General features: G+C 40.0%; 3 protein-coding genes and 1 long non-coding RNA gene across 4 annotated transcripts; 3 read left to right on the forward strand and 1 right to left on the reverse strand.

Moving 5' to 3' along the window:
* Positions 1–1,926: 1,926 nt before the first annotated feature.
* LOC145554644 (P2Y purinoceptor 14-like) lies at positions 1,927–5,160 on the forward strand. The gene is made up of 3 exons (XM_081614822.1): positions 1,927–2,040; positions 2,118–2,377; positions 4,468–5,160. The coding sequence occupies exons 1-3, from the start codon at positions 1,927–1,929 to the stop codon at positions 5,141–5,143; spliced, it is 1,050 nt and encodes a 349-aa protein (XP_081470948.1). The 3' UTR covers positions 5,144–5,160.
* A 1,240-nt stretch (positions 5,161–6,400) lies between these two features.
* Positions 6,401–24,435, reverse strand: LOC145554468 (uncharacterized). Its single transcript, XR_014090425.1, has 5 exons — positions 24,261–24,435; positions 24,082–24,180; positions 23,935–23,972; positions 23,682–23,726; positions 6,401–6,548 (listed from the first exon to the last, which is right to left on the reverse strand). It is a non-coding gene; the product is annotated as an uncharacterized LOC145554468 (long non-coding RNA).
* Positions 11,681–13,978, forward strand: LOC103475248 (P2Y purinoceptor 14-like). Its single transcript, XM_017308288.2, has 3 exons — positions 11,681–11,960; positions 12,058–12,317; positions 13,083–13,978. The coding sequence occupies exons 1-3, from the start codon at positions 11,847–11,849 to the stop codon at positions 13,750–13,752; spliced, it is 1,044 nt and encodes a 347-aa protein (XP_017163777.1). The 5' UTR covers positions 11,681–11,846; the 3' UTR covers positions 13,753–13,978.
* LOC103475247 (P2Y purinoceptor 14-like) lies at positions 19,413–21,655 on the forward strand. Its single transcript, XM_008426730.2, has 3 exons — positions 19,413–20,294; positions 20,372–20,631; positions 20,790–21,655. The coding sequence occupies exons 1-3, from the start codon at positions 20,154–20,156 to the stop codon at positions 21,478–21,480; spliced, it is 1,092 nt and encodes a 363-aa protein (XP_008424952.2). The 5' UTR covers positions 19,413–20,153; the 3' UTR covers positions 21,481–21,655.
* Positions 24,436–24,867: the final 432 nt, after the last annotated feature.

Genomic DNA, 24,867 nt, shown 5'->3' on the forward strand with positions numbered 1-24,867 from the left:
AGACGAAGAACAAACAACTGTAAGTACTTTCAGACTTACAGGATTTTGGGATCGTCTTTTTAGTCTAGAATTCAAATGTTTCCGTTTTACTACATTTATGTTATGTATATGTTTTAATGACTATTAATTTCATCCAAGACCATTGTGGAGCTGATTTAATAGCTGAGTGACTGATCTAGAACATTTTGAACATGGACGGGTGACAAGCATGGGTGGAAAATCCACATATGTAAACAGAGCGAACAAAATATTTCGGAAACTCTTCAAAGACAACAAAAACATTTTAAAGTTCTTTCTGTCAACAGTCAAAATAAGAAAGTAAATGCTCTCTTTGTTCAACCTTCTCTCCTCTCTCCATTTCCGTTAAACATCAAAGAACCTCATTTTTGCTGGAGTATTTCTGTTTTCTGGCACTTCAAGCATCCGGTTTGCTCGTCTCACACACATCACAAAAAACCAGCCTACATTTATTTGCTTCCTATTTATACTCCTAAGTGTGATTAAAAGCTATGAGAAAAGTTAGTAACTTGCTTCTGATCAAATCAGTTTTTTATATAATAACACGATTTTAATTATAACGCACATTACACGTAAATCTCAAAGTGCTACAAAATGACAATAAAAGTATTAACCAATATAAAAACAATATAAACCTCATTTAAAATACCAATCATAAGATCTTGACAAGTATGTCTTCATATATTAGTTGAAAAACTCCATGGTCTGCTGCACACTGAGATGGTCCAGAAGCTCAATCCACAATCGAGGAACAACTGAGAAAAACACCCCACCTCTCACTGATATTAACTCTGTTTGAGAAGTGGAGCAAAGACAGCGTCCTGTATTGTGCATAGATAGCAGATCTTTGAGGTACTGCGTTGACGGGTGTGAAGACAGGTTTTGTGCTGAATCATAGCAGAAATGGGAAGTCACTGAAGAGATTAAATAATTGGGGTGATGTCTTTTCTTGTTTGCATAAGCAGCTTAGAGGCACTATTTTAATACTTTTCAGCTTTTGTACATTTTTGTTTGAAATTCCAAACAGCGAGGAACTGCAATAACCCAGCCTCGAAGAGATAAGTGCATGGATACGTTTTTCAGCGTCTGGTTGGGTAAGAGATGAACGAAGAACGATGAAAGTCTTGCAGATGTGTCAAAAGAGAAGTGAGTCAAAGTGTATGCCAAGAATGGTAACGGAAGAGGAGAGTGCAATGCTCTGACCATAAAGTGTAAACGAGGTCATGGTGGATGATTGCAACTGACGTTTAGAGCCCACTAGAATAGCTGCTGTTTTGAACTATAAAGGCAAAGGAAATTCTGGGTCATTCATGTCTTTATCTCCTCCAATCGGAGAGTGAGTGTAGAGTGTGATGAGGGAGATGAAGAGACAGAAGATCGATGAGGATCTGTTTCAATATAAAGTTGTGTATCGTATGCGTAGAAATTAAATGCTACACCAAAATAGGAGATAATTTTGCATGAACAGAGTGGGGACCAGGACTGATCCTTGAGGAACCCCACAAGTAACTGGGTTCAAATAAACATGCACATTTTGTACAATTTAAATTGGACCTACTCAGCTGCGTATTCCTTCAGATCAAAGTACGCTATTTTTAATGCCAGAACAATTTTATGTTGAAATTTGGCCATTACATTGCAGTTCATTCTTTTTTCTACAACCAACCCTTTGAGGACATCCATGATGTTGGTGGGGCCTGAAATGAAAATAAGTTTGACACCCCTAGTTTAGATTAAAACACATTCATGTGTTGAAATGGCACTCAAAGGCCAGACCTATGAACAACTGAGGATCTATGGCAAAACTAGAAAATTAATAAATGCAGATGTTCTCCATCTATTCATCCTTTTTACCATGTGATTTCTTTGACAGTTGTGTTTTGCTGCTCATGATAAACCTTCAGAACCATGGGAGAAACAACTTCATCCATCCACAACTCCTCAGTTCAGAATAAAACATGTGATTTAGCTGTAAAATCATACCACTCTGTCCTAATAGTGGTCTACAGTCTGCTGTTTCTGGTGAGTATCATGTTTTTGGGTTGCACCAATTCAAATTAGGGAAAAAATATTCAAATGATTGATGATTTTCTCTGCAGGTGGGCTTGAGCCTCAACAGCTTCACCTTGTGGTTTCACTGCCGTGGAGATCATAGACACGTATCCAAGAGCTGGATGATCTACCTGAAACACCTGACAGCGGCTGACTTTCTGGCCTGCATCAGCCTCCCCATGCGCATTATTCACTACGGCAGGAGCACATTCACCATCCACCTGCTCTACTGCAGCGTTGGAGCCCCACTCCTGTTCCTCAATATAGCTGCCAGCATCCTGTTCATGGGCTATATAGCAGCTAACAGGTACCTCACCTCAACTACCAACCAGATGGTTAATTTAGACTATTAAAGCATGGGTCCCACATAATTTGCAGCCAGGGTAATTAACTTGGATAGATGGATAAAAATGTCAATACATATACTAGGCTAATGCTAGCCTAAATGCTTTATTAGTATTATTGCTACTTTAGCTTTATATGTAATATAAGCTCTTAGTTTTTCAGACTGCATGGACTATGCTACTGTAGGTCAAATGTTAATACTAGTCTAGATCATATAATTAGTACATTAACTAAATTACCTTTTTAGCTAATTTTAGCTTTTACATATATTTTTTCAAATTGCATGGAAAATATTACTATACGTCAATATGCTGGTGATAGCCTAAATGTAATTAGTATTTCAGTTAGCTTTAGCTTTTCAGCTCATCTTACCTTATACCAATGCTTCTCAATTCCAGTCCTCGTGTCTCGATTCCGATCACCCATGAGGGCCGATCACCGATACCGATCACCGATACCGATCACATAATTATTATTTTTTTAATCATAAGCACTACCGGTTACATTATGTGGAAAAAGGAACCATGAATTCAGCTTAATTTAGACAAAAACTTGTTTTTAAAAACTTTTTCCAAGAAAAAAACAAAACAGGCATTGTGCAAATTGTCCTGCTATCAGTAAAACTATCTTTAACAGACTGATAACATATGGAGGCTCTGAAGAGGCTAAATTATGCAAAGAGTCAAAATAAAACCTCTCAACATTGCCAAAAAATTAAAGTATAAAACTTAACATTCAAAGGCAAATACAGGATCCATTACAATAAACAATCCTGAGTTACTGAATGAAAACTTCCTGTTAGCATGGCGGCTAGCTGATTACTGCTAGTTCTGAGTGGCTGTTTCTGCCTGAGCAGAGTAATTATGCAGAGCAGGGAGGAGATCGATTATTTTTTAGAGATTATCTGTCTCATGTTAGGACAGCGGAAGTTTTAATACGTATGTAAAATGTATTTTTTTAGGTTAGATGCTGCAGCTTTAAGCAGAGGTTCGGTGTGAGAGTCACTACCAGGTGGAGCAGAAGCGGCGCTCCGTCTGTCAAATATTACTACCTGTAGCGTAGCAGCGGTTCAACAGCGAGAGCAGAACCAGCGTCTTACATCGCAGCTCCAAGACTTAAATAATTTAGCGGGTTATTTGTTTAGCTTTCTGTCCGTCATGCTAATCCGGGTGAGTGTTTGTAGCTGTGCTGCTTTACCTGCTATCTGATCCTCCATATGTCTTTTTACTGCAGTGAGCCTCGATGTAGCCAAACTCCGTCAAGTATAACATTGTTTTTATGTCGCATTAGCTTCGTTGTGTTGATGCATTTTGACGTGTTTCACCCCACGTGCTTCAATTTTCCGCCGCAACACGCAAACTTCCCCATTCACTCAGTGCGTTATAGTTCCACATCGCTTAGGATTTGTTGCTGCGCGTTTGCAGAGTGAAGGAAAGAGGAGACCAGCTGCACAGGCAGGCTGCGAAATGAGATGCAGGTGATTGGTTTGTGTGATCGGCAACAAGAGACCGTTATCGGCGATCACTGATCATTCACTTTTTCACGGAATTCGGCCGATTATGATCTGTGGCCGATCGATCAGCACACCTCTACTTAAAATGCTTTTGCAATTTTCAACAAAAATGTTCACACTGCATTTTTAGCTTTTTTTGATAGCTATCACGTGTAGCCAAACCAGCTGTCACGTGTAGCCAAACCAGCTGTCACGTGTAGCCAAACCAGACCCAATTGCTACAAAGCGATTGGCAGCTCCATCTGTACCACCATAAAGTTCAGCAACACCATCATTACAAAGCTTCAATCTGTCCATCTATCCCTAGTTTCATTCCTCTTTCTATCAAGAATGTGGCAACACTACAAAGGAATTTCATCATTTTAACTGTAAGAAACATCCATTAGAGCCACAACCAAGCTCAGCATCCATCTACAATGACTTTATGAAGGACTGTATTCACGTTTGTACTTGACTTTGCAGAAATTCAGGTTGTTACAAGGTCCAGCAATGAAGATAACTCAAATGAATGGTTCCTGAATTCTTGTCCTTCTCCACAGATACATGAAGATATCTTATTCCACAGAAACTCACTTCCTGATGACTCCCAAAGCCAGCCACATCATCTCAATAACCACCTGGGTTGTTCTCCTGACCATGACAACACCTTACTCCATCCTGATGCTGATCAACGATACACCTCATCCTTCTGAACGCAGCATGTGTGATCATTTGATCAGTGAACATTTAAAACCACTATACACAGTGATTCATGCTTTCGCTGCCATCATCTTCTTGTTGGTACTCTTTTCTCTGGTTTTCTTCTACTACAGCGCCTCCCGCAGGGTGCTGCAGGTACAGCAGACCCAACCGGCCTCCTCCAACTCCAAAAGGCTTGTAAAGTCTCGTAGGAACATGTTGGTGTTGGTCAGTGTGTTCTGCTTTTGCTTTGTTCCTTATCACTTTGTTCGAATTCTTTACATCATACTTTGGGAAAAATGTTCTGTAGTGCTGTACTACATCAAGGAGATCTTCATTTTACTATCAGTTTCTAACATCTGTCTGGATCCGCTTATTTACGTCTTTCTTTGTAAGGAGTTCAGGGATCAGCTTAACCTGAAAAAAATATTCTGTCCAAAACGGAAGAGACACACCTCCAGTTTGGATCATGTGACTGGGGATCAGCTGAACACCATCAACACCATGTCAGAGCTCCAGGGTCAAAGAGGGCAATAAAACTGGCACCAGTCAGAGTTTCTTATTTTTTCTTGCTGTGGACATTAAATGATTAACTTGTTCTGTTTATGTTTGTTTCATGGGGCATCTGAGAGCATATAGTGAGGAGCTCTATGACAACGTTTCAATTTATTTAATCAATCGGAACCCATACGTCCTGTAACAACCAGGAAGCCAGCAGGGCTTTTTAGTCTTCTGTGTCTACAAGAGCAGATGAGAAACTGGAGTGTTTCATCAAAGCAATGAAGTAAAAAAAAACATGTGGGGTCAGTAAACAGATTTTTTATTTAATGTAAATCGATTCATGTAACCTTCCAAACAAAATAACCATGTTTATGAACACAATAACGTAAACAGTGACGTGTTAAAAATGCTGAGTAATGATGCTCAGATTAGCATAAACATCAGATCATATGTTGCAACTGATGAATGTTTCTTAGTGAGTTAATCTCACCTTACCTGAGAAATCATGGGTCCAAGTTAGTAATCAAGTCATATTGATTATATGACTGACTCTCTCTGGGTAGGCACAGGATCAGCAAACGGTGCGTCTAAAGCAGTGGCGCCGACCGCAGAGGAGTCCCCGTGATGAAGAGCCGGTCCCAGATGAAGGGACAAGTGGGCAGACCCACTAACCTGTTGGAACATGAGAAATGAGGGAACTGCAGGACCACAGTGTTGTTGTCCTGCAGTTATCTTATGGTAGTTCTCATCAGAAATTATTCATCACTCACATTCTTAAAGCCACAGTACAAATTTTTGTGTAACTACTGTGATTAAACGATGACTCTTAATGGCTGCATTGTAGCACCGTATCAACTTACTGTTACATCAGAAATTTTACTTTGCAGCTAAATGCCCATTATGCACAGCTATTAACTAAACACCTGAGGAAATCCTCCGATAGCCAAGAGTTATAACCTGACTACAGTGATAAAACAAATGAACTTCTACAACTTACACCAAATACAGCTGATAAATGTACAAACGGACTCTGAGCAACATTTGAACAGCAGCTCTGTACTAATTCAGACTGACTCCCCCAGATTCAGATGTACAAATACAAAATCCAATTTGGAAACTTGTATTTTAATTTTGATCTTAACTAATTAAAGCTTTTAATTGTGTTTTAATATTATATGATAGTAAATAAAATAAAAGAATATCAAATAAAAGGTTACATTTTATTTTTTTCTTCAGCTGACCTGTGTCTTTCGTGATTATTGAAAGTTGTGTAAGACCTTACCTTTATTTTCATCTGAAGTCCATGCATCAATCCTTCCACACAAATATCTTTGTCACTTTGTGTAAAAAATGTCCTTGTCTCCCATTTTCCTTTCATTTTTAAAAATCTGGCAGCTTCAATAGAGACGTTCACCAAGGAGGACAGTCGTCTTGAACGGTTCTGACAACAGACATAGCATAAGAACAGACGCCTCATGGACCGCTCTCATCTATTGTCGCTGACGAGATGTAGGGCGGCCATCTTGGAGCGGTCCACCACTCCACTCAGCGATATATGTTTAGCAGCACGACGACATATCAGCGCATTTAATCGATCATAACACGCTTCTTTGTTACTGGAAACTTTATTTAAACATCTATCAAAGCTACATTTATAAACAATTGTATCTTTTTTAAGTATGTTTTAATTGTACTGATACATAGTTCAGCATATTTAAATACACTTAGTGGGGAAAACAATAGAATAGGAATAGAATATTCTGATATTGATGTATGATGAGTATATTACAAAGCACACAGCCGTTCATAATTTATCAAATTATTTAGTAATATCAATACATATTTATATACATATACAAACACAAATGATTAATAATGACAATTAAATAATGATTAATACTGAATAATATATATTAGATACATTTATATGTATATATACACAATATACATAAACACACACACACATATATATATATATATATATATATATGTATGTATACATGTTTATATGTATATACACATATAAGCATGTATGGCCTAATATCGGCTGTTTTCCAGCCAACGAGTTCTATCTTCAGAGATTCAGCAGCTGAGATTGAGTAAAAAATCCGATGTGAGATTCATCCGTGCTGCAGTGAATCCGTCTCTCTTTATAGATTCTCCCTCTTCTTCCTCACATCGTGTCTTTATGAAACCTTCAAAACAAAAACCGGAGATTTGGGATGTATCTTACTTTTCAGAGTGAAAGAATTACATATAAATAATAGTCTTTATCACCTGTGTAAACTATGCTGGTCAATGTTATAGCAAGTAATATAAGTTTTATAATACATGACATGTTACTCTTGTAACATGTATGCTCTTGTGTCAGATAATCTAAGCCAATCTTAGAGATTAATAAATTTTTTAGATTTACAGAATCTCAGTTAGCCTTCATAGCGGCTGAACCCCGTATTACACCAAGCACCGTAGCTAATATTAGCTGGTATCTCGCCGGTGGACATAAATACAGTAAAGTAATATTATAATCACAATATATACACAATAATATGTCCATCTTACTTGTGAAATGTTGTTTGTGGAGCCCTCACATCAATAGTCCATCGATCCGAATAACAATATCCCTCAGTGCTGAGGCATCTTCTGCTGTTTTGGTTGAGCAAAGTAGGAGGGACGACCCTTCCAAGATGGCTGCCCTATTTCCTGCGTCGGAGCAGCCAATGCAGTTTAACTCTTATATTATGTCTATGGTTCTGACTGTATTTTTTAGACTTTTTTTTTGTCTTTTCAATGTGTAGAAAAAGAGAACATGTTGCCTGCTCTTCCAATGGAGCTCAGCACTGCCCTCTATCAGTGATGAAGGGTACTGAACAGCCTCACCTGCACATCATTAAGACTAAATGTCCCTTACATGTACATTTTGACATTACATTATGTCAAAATGTAATGTATTGACATTCCACATTATTATGGAATGTCAACATACACAGAATGTGTAATTAAACAAGTATATTGGCGATATAACGAGAAACAACCGCCTGCTTCATTCATTGAGACACAGCGCCCCCAGAGGAAAGACAAGGCACTGCCTCACCCCGGATTTCTTTCATGTACTTCAAAAGGCAATGAGTAAATGCAGCGATTTTAATCATAAAAATTATATTAACAAAAACCATTTATTTAAAAGTCAAGTGCACAAATTGGTTTTCTCTCAGTTAGCTTCTCATGTACTTATTTTACTTACCACATGTCAGTGATTCAGAAAACAGTGGAAGTCCATAAACATCCACCATGTTGTTGAACTCTGGTTTGGTAAAGCTAAAGCTAACACGTCTGTCACATTGAAACCATTAAAATCAACATGTTATCATTACACTGGGATAAATATATATCCCACACATCTCTCAATCATATTGGTAATCAGGTTCATTATTTGTTGTGTTTCTTCTTGACGCTGAACTGATCTGTTTCAAAGGATGAGCGGAAAGCGGGCAGCAACGCCGGTAGCTCGTCTGAATGAAGACGAACTTTCTCTTCACCGAAATGAAGCACCGCCACTGCCATGAATGTCTCGCTTCTGCCATCTAGCGGCACGAATGTGCTACTGCACAGCACTGTTCTAATGATACATTACTGTTCAAACGAGGCCATGCTTTAAATTACAATCACAACATAATACATGTGATCGCACTTTGTGGCATCGCAATGTTTACATAGAATATCATATTATTAGCTGGAGGAAAAATCAATTAGTTAAGTAAAAACTAAACTTGAACATGGATTTTTAAGAATTGTGAGCTTGGTGAAAAGCAACAAACAAGTGATCAGTAACATTTACTAAGAGACAAACCTCAGCTTAATATTGATTAAATAATGTCACTATTAAATAGGAAGAATCTGAAGCTATCAAGAGTTGTTAAATATGTTCAATACATTTGCCAAATAATACAATTCTATGTTAATGTAAGTATATTTCTGCTACATTTGTATATTCTGTCACAGTTGAACCGGTTCAATTGTTTGGTCAAACACTGTAAACACAATGAAAAAAAAAAAAAAGACTGCATGAGTGGCTCTAAAATGTGCTTTTGAACTAATTTAGCAAAAATACAACTGTCCTGGTTCCAGGTGAAGGTCAGATGGTTATATAGAACAGCTACGTGTTCAATTTGTACTGTTAAACACAAACAGCATTCATGTTGTATCAAAAATGACATGGATGTTGAAGTTTCCATAAACATTAAACAGTCATTACCAGAAAATATCACGGATAGACAGCCAACAAAACGTAAAACGAACATTGCATTGTATTTGGGGCTGGTGAGTGTGTACGTTCAGACAATGTTAGAGGTGAATGTTCTCCCCGTCAGTGAGTGGATTCACTCCGGGTCCTCCACCAGGCAGCCCAACCAACATGGCAGGAGATGGTGGTGGTCCACTTGAAGCTGAATCTCTGACATGTGGCCACCAGAGGGCACTGTGCTGAAGGCTTCATTTACCAATCACTAGTTATTGGCAGGCTGCACAGTGGCGCAGTTGGTAGAGCTGTTTGTTGCCTTGCAGCAAGAAGGTTCTGGGTTCGATTCCCGGCCTGGGGTCTTTCTGCATGGAGTTTGCATGTTCTCCCTGTGTATGCGTGGGTTTTCTCCAGGTACTCCGGTTTCCTCCCACAGTCCAAAAACATGACTGTCAGGTTAATTGGCCTCTCCAAATTGCCCCTAGGTGTGAGTGTGTGTGTGCATGGTTGTGTGTCTCTGTGTTGCCCTGCGACAGACTGGCGACCTGTCCAGGGTGTACCCCGCCTCTCGCCCGAAACGTTAGCTGGAGATGGGCACCAGCACCCCTCCCGACCCCACTGAGGGAAAAAGGGTGCAAGAAAATGGATGGATGGATAGTTATTGGCATTTCTACATTGCTTCACAAGTGTATACATGTTAGTCCTGTGATCAGTTACAGCTCAAACCAGGGTTGTTTTTATTCAGCATGCTTATGTTTAACATTTCATTTAATAGTGAACATGAGGGCAAAGTAAATGTTCCTCTTGTCTGATCCTTTTAGTTTTGCTAAACACTAATTATACAAAAAAGTACATCAAAATTAAATAAAACAGCCAAAGTTGATCTCTATGTCTGCATTGCAACATAAAACTTCACCTTTATTCCACTGCACTCGGGTATGAAAAATGGGCAGATCTGCTGAACAAAGAGGTATAAACAATCCCTTTTAGCCATCATGGCGTTGCTGATAAAGAATGACTCAGATCTTTAGGTTAACACATTCGCCCACTAAAGACCGACTCCGTCGCTAAGCAGATGAGCTTATCGCTTTATGACTAGTGTTAGCTGACATTAGTGGCATTATGAATCCTTTTCAAAACATAAGAAAAATGCTGTGCTACGCATTTGTTTCGGTGGTGTTTTGTTTCTCCCTCTGTTGAGACACTCAAGAACCGCGGAAACCCAATCTAGAACAGTAATCAGGCAACCAATTACAGACCAGTAATGTGGCCTGAAATCAGCAGTTAATGATTTAAAATGTCACTACGTGTCAAAAAGGGATTCTCTAAACATAAAATTAGCACCACAAATGCTAAACTAAGAAAAGCAAAGCAAAAGAGTACATGTGACCGTGTGATGTAAAAATGAATACTTACTGGTTTCAGTTTATGTGGCCTGAATGGGAAGTGGGCTGTTACTCAGCAAAACGTCAAGACTTCAACCATTTACTTCTTCACCACAAAGCAGAAGATAACCAGGAAGCTTGTGATTTAAGTTTGTTTCATTTAAAGAGAAAGGAGAAGACAGACACCGTTTCATCAGAGTGAACATCTGTCTTTCAACACTGTTTCCTCAGCCTCAGAGATTCAGCTTCTGCTGCTGAGACGAAGAACAAAATCAGCTGTAAGTACCTTCAGACAAAATCCATCTTGCTCCAGGTTTTTCCAGCTTTGGGATCTTTTTTGTTTCATTACATTTCCTTTAATGTTTTGATTGTTATTAAGCTGCTCTAAAACACAAGCATAGGCAGAACATTGATGGTCTTGGAGATTTCTGCATCTTTTCTTCATCCTATCAACGTTCTTGATGAAGGTCTGATATTTTTAGTTCAGAAGACTGTTAGCTGGAAATCAGTGGCGGATCTGGTAAATGTTATCTGTGCAGGTGCAAAGGGATGCTGGTCCTTCTCAGTGACGCATGTTGAAAATCCCCTAAATGTAAATAGAGTGAACAAGATAACTCGATTCCTTTTTAGGTGATTTCTGAAGCGAACTGGTTCTGCTGGATTTTACATTCTTCATATCACAGATCTGCTGTTAGGATCCTGGGTTGTTTTGGTTTCATTTATTGATTCTAGCTTAACTGTTATTCGATGTTCCTTGGTGTCTTTCTTGGATTAGATCAGCCTGGTTTCTGTTTTCAGTTTAGTTCAACTTTCTTAGTGATTCTAGTTTATTGTGTTTATTTCTTGTGTCTAGTTGTTCTTTGTAATTCTAGTTTAATTATGTTACTTATGTGTACTTATTCTTTAGTGTTAGATTTATTTCCTGTTCCCCAGTGTTCTCTCTTTCTCTCTCTCTCTCCCTCTCTCTGTCTCGGACGCTTCATCAACATTTGATGACAGAATTTCATGACCACAGACGTCAGGGCGACAGATCTTAAAACAACTGAGGTAATGAATGTTTGCAGACACTTTCCATACAGTCTCTGGGTTCTACTCCTCATCATAAACCTGCAGAACCATGGCAGACCCGGTAAGAGCGAATTCCTCAGGCACTGGGCAGAACAAAACGTGTGATTCTGTGGAAACATCGTACCACCCTTTCCTATTACTGATCTACTGTCTGCTGTTTCTGGTGAGCATCAGCTCTTTTAGGTTGCACCAATCCAATTTAAAGAAAAAAATAAGCTAAATTTTTGGTTTCACCATCAACTCAATCATTTCCTCTGCAGGTGGGACTGATCTTCAACAGCTTCACCTTGTGGTTTCACTGCCGTGGAGCTCATGGACAAGCATCCAAGAGCTGGATGATCTACCTGAAACACCTGACAGCTGCTGACTTTCTGCTCTGCGTCAGCCTCCCACTGCGCATTGTTCACTACGCCAGGAACTCGTACACCATTCACCTGCTCTACTGCAGCGTTGGAGCCCCACTCCTGTTCATTAACATGACTGCCAGCATCCTGTTCATGAGTTACATTGCAGCTAACAGGTACCGCACCTCAACTACCAGCCAGGCAATTAATGAAGAGTAGATTTAAAGCATGGGTCAAACATGCTCTGTTTCCTGTTATGATGAGCTATCAATGCTGCCAAGTGAGCCAAATGAATAAATAAACCACAGAGACGTAAATCAGGTAGTCTGGTTCACAAATCAGTTCTAATGATGCATCAGCCATTAGTCCCAGTTAGAGCATCATAACATTACTTTACAAACATCACTATTGGCACCCTGATATGTGCAAGAGAGAAGAAAAACAACAACCATGGGGAACCACAATGAGGGTCAACTTCAAAATCACAGGATTTTGAATTTGATAGAGGCACAGGTTGGTGCTTGTTTGTGCACAACATCCACATCTACATCTGCAAACACTGAGAACTTCTTCGTCTCTTTTATGGTGGTTGGCAAAACAACGAGCACGCTCTTTATGTGTGATGTTATGGCTCCCTCTACTGCGCACATGGGAAACTTTCAGGTTGTTTGCGGTTCACACAGGAGGTCGCATATAAGTCACATATATTTTGAAGTGTGAATGACCAGGGCAAAAAAAATCCCATTTCAAGATTTTTTTTTAATTTGGGTCACTTCAGGTGGCAGTGTGAATGCAGCCTTATAGCTCCTGTTTTACCTCAGCAACTGCATTACCGCCACAAACCGCAGCAACGCCATAACGTCCTCAGAAAAAAGATCAACCGTCTATCTTTCCTTAGATTCATCCTCCTGAGCAAGCATTATCCTTGTTCCTCTCCACAGGTATATGAAGATTTTTTATTCCTCGGGAACTCACTTCCTGATGTCTGCCAAAGCCAGCCGCATCATCTCGATGACGACCTGGGTTGTTCTCTTGACCACGATAACGCCATACGCCATCCTGATGCTGATCAACCGCACATCTCAACGGTCTGATCATGGCACCTGTGGTCATCTGCTCAAAGAACTCATGAGACCACTGTACACAGCAAGTCATGCAGTTGCTTTCATCATCTTCCTGTCAGGACTCTTCTCTCTGGTTTTCTTCTACTACAGCGCCTCCCGCAGGGTGCTGCAGGTACAGCAGACCCAACCGGCCTCCTCCAACTCCAAGAAGCTTGTAAAGTCTCGCAGGAACATGTTGGTGTTGGTCAGTGTGTTCTGCTTTTGCTTTGTTCCTCATTACATTGTTCGAATTCCATACATCATACTTCAAGGACAATGTTCAGTAGTGATGTACTACGTCAAAGAGGTGGCCGTCTTACTGTCAGTTTTTAATATCATTCTGGATCCTCTTATTTATGTTTTTCTTTGTAAGGAGTTCAGGGCTCAGCTTAACCTGAAACAAATATTCTGCATAAAAGGCAACAGAAACATCTCCAGTTCGGAGGCAGGAGACAGCGAGAATCAGATGAACACCATCAGTACCAGTGTAGCGCCCCGGGCTCAGTGAGGACAGAATGATAGACACGGGAGCCATCGGTCCAGGTTGTTTCTGATTAAACATTTTCTAACTTTTTTAAAAATAGCTCATATAACATTAGTATGGTACTCAGCATAGATACATAGAGGCTGGAAGAGTCACAGGATGACATAAAGGCGGACGTGCTTTGTTCTCATTCCACGAAGATTACTGCTTCATTGTGAGCAATGCCCTGAAAAAATGGATGATGATTAGCACTAAAATGTTACATCAGGCCATTTGAATCAGTTTACTCAGCGTGGTCTGTTACGACCTGCTACAGTGAATGTAATAACATCCTTAACCCGGTCACTGTGCCTCTGCACAAACAACAGGACTAATTAACTCTGAGGGATGCTAACGCTCAGACGATGACCTGAGGGCATGTCACGCCTCAGCAGACAATAAGTTGACTTGTCATTGCTAAGCTGTAATCATGTGAACCAACAATAGTGAGACATTTTTCGTTGTGGTGTACCAACCTCTGTTGTCGGTTTTTGTTTAAATTCATAGTTTTAGATGAAGAAATCACCACTGCATGCTTGTTGCATAGTGTTTATACATTTTCCATAAATTTCATCCAAAAGTCAAATATACCTAAAGTTCTGTGAGTAAATCTAGTAGTTTGTGTGCAAATGTGTCATATTAAGCATAAGTGGATGTAACTCCCACTGCTCTTGGTGGCAAAGAGCCTCTAAAAAGATGTTTAGTATGTGTGGAAAATGTAGCAGTGGCATCAACAGCCATGCAAAACCAGAAACAGTTTGAAGTCATATTGTAACAATGGTCCACAGTGGGGCACATTCTGCTTCTAAAATAAGCTGATCATTTCTTATAATCTGAGTTCGCTCATTTTAATAACTATTGTTTGGTTTTATGATATAAATGTGCAATTCCTGTAAATATTCTTATTTTCAAGTTTTTCCATTACTTTTGTTGAAACTGAATGCTCCTATTTATCTTGCCTCTGGTACACTTGAATCTTCCAATAGTAGTACAATAAAGTGTTATTTTGTTTTATTCCTTCTGTTTATGTTTGGTTCGTGGGACTTGTGAGAGAATATGGTGGGAAAATCCATGACAATATAAAAGTTTATTTTAATTCATCAGGACCCATAATAAATAAAATCCTAGTCTGACTGATTTTTACTTCTAATAGCTTAGCAGACAATTAACGGGAACGTTTCCTGCATCTGTGTTGTTGAATCAAAGAACTGAAGTAATGAAAAAAGGCTGTACTTTCTTTAAGCATGACATATTTTTACAGTAATTATAATGAGAAATAAGAAAGTCTTCTCAAATGTTCAGAGTTTATGTTTCAGGAAAAAAAAGATGCTACGATATATAATTCATTGCATCATGTTTGGAGAAAATCAAACACAACACCAACCACTAACACTGACCCTAAAGGAGGTCCCTGGTGGAGCACACGCACCATACACAGACATTTTATTGTCCAGTAAACGCCGCCAGTCCCAAAAATTAAAAATTAAAAATACTTATTGGGACGGGTGATTATTCCAAGTACCTCACAGTCATTAAGTAGACAATGAATCTGCAAATTAAATATTCTGGAGGCCAGAATCCATCTATTCAACAGCCAAAGCTTGGAAAAAACTGGACCATAAACAGATAATCTCTGAAAGCAGCAGATAAACAAAAGAATGGCAAAAAAAAATGTTGCAACGGCCTAGTTAAATTCCAGAACCCAAGCAGTGGTACGACCATCTGAGCAGAAACCTCAACAAAATGAAGCAACATTTTATTGAAGTTAAAGTTCTTAGCACCAGGACACAGTGATACTTGTGTTGCTGCATTATTATATTTTTTGTGGTGTTATGGTTTTCATGTGCTGGTCCTCTCTTCTTTACATTACAGTATCTGACTAAACTCTGACATTACGCTCATGTAATGTCAGAAAAAGAGTCAGATATTAAATCAGATAATTCCCTTGTCCAAAAATGTGTGATCCAGTTTGTCTCTATTTTGCAAAAACGTATTTTATACAAACATTTCCTTGAGTTCTAATTCCTATACTTCAGTTTCTAACTGAAACACGAGTGCTTTAAAAATGTTCATGCATTCCTGTCTTCAAATAAACATTTTCATTACATCCAAATATGTAGTATCTTATACCACATTCTCTCTAATAGAGCTTTAATATCAAACATTGAATATATAAGAAATTAGACTACTATGCTGACATTACAGTAGTCTCAAATTCAGTATTGACAATTTATTAAATTATAATGTTTAAGGACTTCAGCACTTAATCTTGGTTTTACTTTCAATTAATAAACAACATAATCTGCAAACCTTAACTTAAGTAATTAACCTGTGACAAATTAACATGCTTTGCAAAATACTTTTGCTTAGCACTTATTTCTTTGCAATTAGTTATCACACTTAATAAAACACATAACATAGCTTCACAAACTTTTGCAAGATTGGAGGAAACCAATCTGTTCCACGGTTTGACAACCGAGGGAGAGGGAAGGCAGATAATAGCAATTGTATGATTTCTCTTTTATCTTTGGCTAAAGACCACGTACCATTTCTCCCGCTAGCGCTAGGCTGGCGCGTTTGCTTTGGTTCTGTTTACCCACAATGCCCTGCGCTGTATTCCGCTTCCTGCTTTTAGAGCGGTTTCCAGTTCACGTCAGCCGAACCCAGGCCAAGGTTTGTAGGCGGACTAGAATTCGCTGTTTTGGTACCTTTACATATTCACACCTCTCCAAACAAACTGGACTTTCCAGACAGAAGGACTGGAGTTGAATTAAAGTAAGTGAACCAGACTGGTGTGAAAGCATCCCTAAAGCTGTGGTATGTAGCCTACTGAAAAAAAAACATGTTTTAAGTATGGAAAAAACTGTCACATGTTGTGAAAACTGAGGTCCTCTGCCTTCTCCTAGATCTAACTACAGAGATGCACAGCTCAGTCAGAAACAACCAATCAGAGCCAGGAAGAGAGTCTTATCGCTGTCAATCATACTTGTGTACATGGTGCTCACACGCTCTCTCTTGCTTTCTGCTATGATAGACCTTCTCCCTGTCAGCAGAGCATGCTGTGAATGCTCAGGTTAGTTAGCATGATCACTGATGACGGCGGATAGACGGTCTTCCTGGAACAGTAGGTTGTTTCTCCTCCATTAGCAGAAAGAAATAGGTTTACTGACAGCACCAAGACACTCCTCTGATTGGCTGGTTTTGGTTAGGAGTGGAGGGCTGCACAGTGGCGCAGTTGGTAGAGCTGTTGCCTTGCAGTAAGAAGGTTCTGGGTTCGATTCCCGGCCCCGGTCTTTCTGCATGGAGTCTCCATGTTCTCCCTGTGTATGCGTGGGTTTTCTCCTGGTACTCCGGTTTCCTCCCACAGTCCAAAAACACGACTGTCAGGTTAATTGGCCTCTCCAAATTGCCTCTAGGTGTGAGTGTCTGTGTGCATGGTTGTGTGTCTCTGTGTTGCCCTGTGACAGACTGGCGACCTGTCCAGGGTGACCCCGCCCGGTACGCTAGCTGAAGATGGGCACCAGCAACCCTCCCGACCCTGGTTAGGAGTGGAGCATTTCTTCAAACAGCAATAATAGCTCAGGGGAGAGGTGGAGAATATTGATCTTCTCATAAAATATTTCATAAACTCATAAAAATATTTTATTTTTGTAAAAGTTACATACTGCAGCTTTAAAATCAGTTGCTGATTGGTTGTTTCAGTTATCATCTATGGACATAAACACTGTAGGAAATTCTATCTTTAAGCCCCTGAAAGTGGGAGTCTGGGCTTCATTTAGCCTTTTAACGTCATATTTCCAGAAAGCTGAGAAGAGACTGGCCTCAACAAACCACTCTGGTTCCTGGAAAAGGTTCCTGAGGGGGGAGCATCTTAGAAGAGCTTATGCTCCTCTATGCAGAGATGGAGGCAGGTGGATCATGTGGTGTGGTGGGGTGGAGTTAGTCAGACTGATGGTAAATGTGGAAGCTTGTGGATAATTGGCTGAGTGGAGGCACTTCAGGCTTGACGGCTGTTAACTTCCTCAAAGCAGATTCCTCAGGTGACATCGGGTTAAATCTGCACCTACGCCATCTTTGCTTGTCTCCTCTTCAAAAGGCTTTTCCTCTCTCAAACCAGAGCTTGGTATCTTTACGGCATAACCTATTGCATGTCGGTGCTCAGGCATCTTCACAGTAGCCAATGTTTGAATTCATAGAATTACCGTCCACATCCCTGGATCCAAAGAAACCCTATAAAATATTATAATTCCAGTTCAGAGGACCCAGAAGGTCCTAGTGTCTTCAGGTCAGATCCTGCAACTTCTGTTCTGATGAGTAAAACATTAGAACCTGGTCCAAGACTTTGCCCTTTACCAGTTCAACAGTCATCCATTTATTGTACATATACAATCAAAAGCTCATCATCGTTGAATCAAACTAACTGTGGAAAAGCTCCCCATCTCTTAGAGGAAACAGTCTATGTTGGTTTTAGGTGGTTTTTATTGATGAAGTGGTTTATATGCTCAATTCATTCCAGAGGAAACCAACAATGGTTTCTAATTTATTCATTTACTTTAGAAACGCCACAGAGACTGGAGAACTTCAACTTTTCTAAAACATACAAAGTCATTTTGACTGATTAAAAAGTACAAAGTTCCCCTTTTCTGCTCCACACTAGTCTGTTTTGCAGAAGAGTCTGGTTGGGTAACAAAGATGTTTACAAAGCACAGATATTGTAAAAATAACTTTGCAAACTCTGGTATTTGAGAGGACATACAAAGTAAATGTCAGGCATGTAAACTTGCTGCTGCTCATCTAATGCGGTGAGATGCCATGCCACAAAGCAAACAGGAAGTACAAGTGAGAAGTTTCTCTTCTGTTACAAGCCAAGAGCCCAGCAGGACTGCGGGCTAAAGTTTAGCAGCCGCTAACTCATCTCAACCAATCAGAACACGGCAGGTGTTTGCTGAGGGAAAGCGTCAGACTCTTCCACAGGATCTGAACCGCAGCAGAGTAACGGCTTCTCCAGGTAGATTTTCAGTTTTCTGAGCAGAAGCGATGCAGATGCTGAGCAAACATCAGATGGGTCGTTTCTAAAACCCGGTTCTGAAGCGGGGAACAGGAAGAACAAACGGACCTGTAAGTACCTGAAACCATAAAGTCCAGCTATAGGATCCAGTCTTCATGGTCTCACCTGCCTTTCAGTTGGAGTTTGGTTATTTTTTTATGCTAGTTCGGAACCCAGGTCGGTTTCCGTTGCAGCGTTCCTTCTTCATTAAAAACAGTTCTTCATTAAAAAATATATCTAAAGGTGAAGTTAATCTTTAAGAACAATAAATATCAGCCCAGTTGAATTTGGATTAATTTTTTGCTTCACTTTTTTGTGCTTTTTTTTTGTTTTTTTACTGATTTTTACAATAAGTAATGAAGGCATGACTTTTCACACCTCGTTATTTTTGGTCACTGACATCTCTTCTTGCAGCTTTTTAACCACAGAGAAAAGCTGGGTTTCATTTTTAGTCATATTTCACAGAAACCATTAGGTGGTTACAGATGAGCGGCATACTCTGACTTGCTCATAAGAGGCAAAGAAAATAGCTTTTTCATGTTGCGTCTGACATGAAGCATGAGCTGCCGCCATTAAAGGAGCAGTATTACGTGTTTTCCAGCCACAGTCAAGTAGTTATGTCACCTCCAGTTATAAAATATTCTGCATATCAACTGATGCAACTGATGACCGTAGAGGTGGAAGGAGATCCGATACGTAGAGAAGTTTTTTTTATTCATGTAAGAAAAAGGTTTTGTCAGCTCTAGTCACCTTTACTTGACAGCGGTCAGGCAGAAAAGCGAGTTGTGAGAAAGGGAGAAGACGTGGCAAAGTCATCAAGCCGGGACTCGAACCCGCAAGGACTAAGGCGCTTTACCTCACCACCGCACTGCTGATATGTAGAGGTTTGGTAGAAAGATCCAGAGTTGGTGTGGAAACCAAAATAAGGCGACTTAAAACTTGGAGGCTTCTGAAAGCACAACGTCTGAACTGGAGCAAGTGGAAAAGGACAGCTTTCACAAAAAAAAAAAAAGGTAAAAGGGCTTGAAGCAAAACGACACATGGGTTTGACTCTACTAGAGAGACTGATCAGACAGAAAGACAAGTCGGCTCAAAGCTCCTGAAACCCTCAGCAGACCATGAGATGATTGTGGGCAGGTGTGGAGTCTGCAATCCTTCAGCAGAATCTCTGGCCAAGGAAAGATCCACACACCAGGATGCATATATATTTATATAACATAATCAGAAATATCAATGGGGGAGCTGCAGAGGGTTTGGCTGTGCTTCTTTAGATGAACAAAATCATTTACTTTCTTGTCAACTTGCTGAGATTTTAAGAAAACATCTTCTTTACAGAACCATGTCTGCACCAGGGTCTGTGACCACAGCAGTCAGCAACGCCTCAGTTCCCAACCAGAGCATGACCAATCCGGTCCGCTGCGACCGTGGTGAGAGATCAACCAATCTCATCTTCATCCTAGTCTACAGTGTCCTCTTCCTGGTGAGCGCCTTGTCTTCTCACCGTCTTCAAAGATACGGTCCAGTCCAAACCAGAGTTTCTAACGTTTCTCTCTCCAGGTGGGCTTGGTACTCAACAGCTTCACCCTGTGGTTTCACTGCTGCCAACCTCAGAGAAACGCCTCTAAAAGCTTGATGATCTACCTGAAGAATTTGACAGCAGCCGACTTCCTTCTCTGCCTCAGCCTGCCACTTCGCATCATCCACTACGCAGCCAAACCTGCCACCATCCACCTGCTCTACTGCAGCTTTGGAGCCTCCATACTGTTCCTCAACATGTACGCCAGCATCCTGTTCATGGGCTACATCGCTTTGAACAGGTACTAAAGTTTCTACTGCAGACCAGATGAGCGCTGAACCTCTGTGTTCTTGCTTAAGTACTTAGATATTTGAGGTGTTTAGAGCAGCTTTAGTTCTTCGTGAAACTGGTGATTTATTTTAGAAAGAACCTCTTTAGCACCCCTCTCTGTCTCTTTAGGTATTTTAAGGTGGTCCGGCCTTTTGGAGCCTTCTTCCTGCTGACTAAACGAGCTGCATTCATCACCTCCATGACCACATGGGTCTTTCTCCTGACTCCGATGACAGCGTACTCCACTGTGCTGCTAAATACCCTGAAATCTAACGGGTCTGAAGACAGCTGTGAGGACCTGCACAGTGACTCCGTCAAACTGATCTACAGAACTCTTCACATCGGTGCTTCCGCCATCTTTCTGTTGGTCTTCTTCTCAATGGTTTTCAGTTACTACAGTGCCTCTCGCAGGGTGTTGCAGGCTCAGCAGAGACAGTCCGCCTCCTTCAGCTCCAGGAAGCTTCAGCAGTCTAGGAGGAAAATGTTGGTTCTCATCTGCATCTTCTGCATTTGCTTCATTCCTTACCACCTGATTCGACTCCTGTATACGTTTCTGCAGCAGCTGGGCTCCTCGGACCGGGTGTTTTACTACCTCATGGAGTTCACCACCATTGTTTCAGTTCTTAATGTCTGCCTGGATCCGCTCGTTTACTTCGTCTTCTGCAAGGATTTTCGGGTTCATCTCAGGCTGAGCCTCAGGAGTTTCAGAGTCAGAACGGAGAATGAGGCCAGGAGGAGCAACGAGGAGCAGCTGAGGAGCCTTAACCTCAACCATAACGGGACCCTCAGCACAACGTCACGGTCAACTGGTGAGGTTTAGCGTGTTGAAGATCAGAGGGTTCAGACTCAGAAAACTGATGGAAAACTCATTAAACTGTGCAATTTGTAGCCCTGAAAATGACCAAAACTGAAGCTTATTATGTTTTTGTATATATGTAACATTGTTTTTCTTAGTTTGTTTTCATCAACCTTGTAATTAAAGGGACTAGAATCTCCCTGTTCTCTTTCCAGATCGTTAGCTGATCTTTAGTCCAGTCTTCAGTTTTTATTTTCCTCCTTCACTTCCTTGGAGTCTTCCTTCTCCGAGATCAAACCTACAGCTTTCAGTAGCCTGGGGATGCATTCAGACAGGAATGCATCTACAGGAAGCAGCTGACTGTCTTTAAGGAGGAATCTCAGGCCCTATCCCAAAAAACCTATCCCAGGTTGATGAAAACTGCAAAGCAGACCGTACCAAGATTTATATGTTTCCTATTATATTATGGAGACAATTCTTGAGAAATCTATCCATCCAATCCCCCAAAAACTCAAGAGGTTTTTGAGGGATTTTCCGTTTGACATCTGAATGTTGGTGAGTGACATCAGCTTGTGTGTGGTATGTTATTCCTGCTGTGTGGCTTCACACCACGCAATGTAGGCTCAGTCATGTTATACCAACAATTCTTATCATGAGATGTTGAAAATCACCTGACAATTTTAAAACCTTGCTCAGTCATAAGGCTCAGAAGTAACCACAACAAACCACTCTCAGAAAAGCATTTTAAATATGTTGTATGAAATGTTATATATAAGAGATACTACAAAATAAAATGTAAGCACTTTGTTTTCCAAAATATAATAAAGTTGGACGCAGGTTTTGTCTCTGGCTTTTCCAGTTACATGTCAGTGCATCTAAAATAAATGATACATGTATTGCCTGCAACTCCAGGCTGAACTACTTAAAAGGGATGTTTATTTCTGGAAAGTAAAGCTTAAAATGATGTTTATAAGAGGTGCTGTGAACAATGTCTATGGGTGAGGTCATGTTGAAATCCAAACTTCTTAACTGGAACTTCTGGGCAGGCATCAAAATACATGTATTAATACTGCACTAGTTAAGCGTTGATGCATTACTGCTTTGTTATGACGCACTGAGTGGCTAACGTTGGACCAGTTGTACCGTGTAAAATCAATCCCAAAGATCTTCTCTGAAGTGCAAATTCTGAATTCATTCTATTCAAACGCAACCACAAATCCAGTAACTCAAACATAGACGGCAACAGTGTTAATAATGATTCCGTCACAGCGGCCAAAAACATGCAAGTCCTTCCAGTTTCAACGCCAGCCTGCTATGCATCAGTCCTTGACTCATATACTGGAGGCCACAGCCCCATCTAGTGACCACACCCAAAGATACACATATTTGACTCCGATACTCCGAAAACACCAATAAAAATGATTTAGATGTGTCCCTTGGCCTACATTCTTGAATGGAATGTCCAAACTGCCTCACTAGCATGCAGTCAAGCTGTACAGAGCTCTGTTAAAGAGCTGATATTGGAGCCAGGTGTGCTGAAGCAGAGGGACATCTACAAGTTGCATCTAAAATCCCCCACAATAATAACTTTTTCAGTATTTAACACTAAATCGGATTATTAAAAATCTGACATCTGCTCTAAGAATTGAGAGAAATGGCCTGGTGGGGGATGCAAAGCAAAAGCAGTTTTAGTGCTTCACAGTTTAGATGTTTACTCCTCCGTCCCCACTAATCTGAGGAATATAAAAGAAAATAATTAAAAGATGTCGACTTATTTATGCAAATACATGACAAATCAGTTGGATTTTGACAAATCACTAAGCATTTAAATAGAGAGATCTTATGTATAATATACCTTATTTAATTGTTTTATATTTCTGTCTGCTGGAGTATTATTTTTAAATTATTTATTATTTTAAATGGGATTTTTATCATTTATCTCTTTTAGATTAGTTGTTAACCTATTTAATTTTTGGTTGTAGGCATCGCAATGGGATAACTGGAATCCACGCTGGGTTCTCATGGTTCTGGAGGTCAAATAAATGAGCCCACATTCCTAGAAAGAAGCGCATCTCTATCGAAAGTGGGCTGAAATTTATGGAATTTAATTTTGCTTTGGAAAATGTACGAACCAAATCAGCACTAATTTTAGTGATCTCTGATTTGGATAACCGGGTCTCATTATCTGCAGTGTGAATAATGATCCTACTGTGTGAACACTTTACCTTAGCCGTAGTTGAAGGTGGATTTGATGTCGCTCGTTCTGGCCCCTGGCAAACAAGATGTTTATGCCAATTTTTGTCCCGAACAGAGCATTATTCTCATCCAGTTAATGCAAAAAATATATACATTTATGGTAATAAAACACAATACATACCTTAACAAAAAATTATATGCATGTTAAGGTAACAAAGAGCAATGCAAAAGTAGTTTTTTATCCATGTCAACATTTTACAATTCTGATAATATATATTTTACCTGTTTTATTTGGCTCTGAAACTCGTGGAGGCAGCATGCTGGCAATTTTAAGCACATGTTAATGAAGTTTACAAAAGTAAAAGCTAGCATAGCGGCTCGTTAGCCGCTATGCTAGCTATGCTAGCCTGTTGGTCGATGTGAACTCACCAGTAAAAACACACCGAGGAAAGGTAGCGAAACTATCGTCAGCCCTCTTGCTCGGCTGTTTCACCCGCTACCCAGTCTTCACACAAGGTTTACCTCAAGCTTTTAGCACAAAAAACAACACACAATTAATATCAAATAGTATAGAATAATTAGTTTCATTAATTTAGTCGGAACCTTACCAGACGTTACCAAGCTGTTTCTTTTTCTTCATTAGGCTGTTACACAACAGTTCGAAAAGTATTAAAAAAATTTTTTTTAAAAATAGAAAATGGACACAATGATAAAAATATAGAGGGATTATTTATTTTGTTAACACCGCGGACTGCATTAAAAAAAACAACCCGCCTTTAAACTGTTACCTGTTGCCATGGTTACTAAAAGCCGTCTTGCTGTTTTAGCATAAGTATGTTATCAACTGCTTATCACAGCGTGATACAATAACTTTAAAAAAATCCTAACTGACATACAACATGGATTATTTAGCTTCAGACATTTTTATACAAAGCATTTAAATATCTAGTTTTAATTTTAGCTAATTTAGCAGCATGCTACCAAGGCGCTTTTTCAACCAGTCCCTGACTTCCTGCTCTTGGCCCCTAGCACGGTGTTTTGTTTTCACCGTTCAATTCACAGGGTTTGATGTGGAGGGTGTGAGAATCGGGGAAACATTTCAGCATTTCAAGCAGATTCTGGGAGGAACTCATCTCACATCTGATCACCAAAATGTTTCACTGGAGGTCAGGATTTTATAAGAGCTTCAAGTGTATTTGTTTTTGCTTCAGACCT

The sequence above is a fragment of the Poecilia reticulata genome, chromosome 13 (genome assembly GCF_904066995.2).
Source record: "Poecilia reticulata chromosome 13, P_reticulata-male-v2, whole genome shotgun sequence".
NCBI classification, from domain to species: Eukaryota; Metazoa; Chordata; class Actinopteri; order Cyprinodontiformes; family Poeciliidae; genus Poecilia; species Poecilia reticulata.

Bases quoted from the DNA above. Each gene is read 5' to 3' on its own strand.
- LOC145554644 (XM_081614822.1), top strand. From the start codon at position 1,927: ATGGGAGAAACAACTTCATCCATCCACAACTCCTCAGTTCAGAATAAA. The intron at 2,041-2,117 runs GTGAGTATCATG...TTTTCTCTGCAG, and splicing joins TCTACAGTCTGCTGTTTCTG to GTGGGCTTGAGCCTCAACAG. The intron at 2,378-4,467 runs GTACCTCACCTC...CCTTCTCCACAG, and splicing joins GGCTATATAGCAGCTAACAG to ATACATGAAGATATCTTATT.
- LOC103475248 (XM_017308288.2), top strand. From the start codon at position 11,847: ATGGCAGACCCGGTAAGAGCGAATTCCTCAGGCACTGGGCAGAACAAA. The intron at 11,961-12,057 runs GTGAGCATCAGC...TTTCCTCTGCAG, and splicing joins TCTACTGTCTGCTGTTTCTG to GTGGGACTGATCTTCAACAG. The intron at 12,318-13,082 runs GTACCGCACCTC...TCCTCTCCACAG, and splicing joins AGTTACATTGCAGCTAACAG to GTATATGAAGATTTTTTATT.
- LOC103475247 (XM_008426730.2), top strand. From the start codon at position 20,154: ATGTCTGCACCAGGGTCTGTGACCACAGCAGTCAGCAACGCCTCAGTT. The intron at 20,295-20,371 runs GTGAGCGCCTTG...TTCTCTCTCCAG, and splicing joins TCTACAGTGTCCTCTTCCTG to GTGGGCTTGGTACTCAACAG. The intron at 20,632-20,789 runs GTACTAAAGTTT...CTGTCTCTTTAG, and splicing joins GGCTACATCGCTTTGAACAG to GTATTTTAAGGTGGTCCGGC.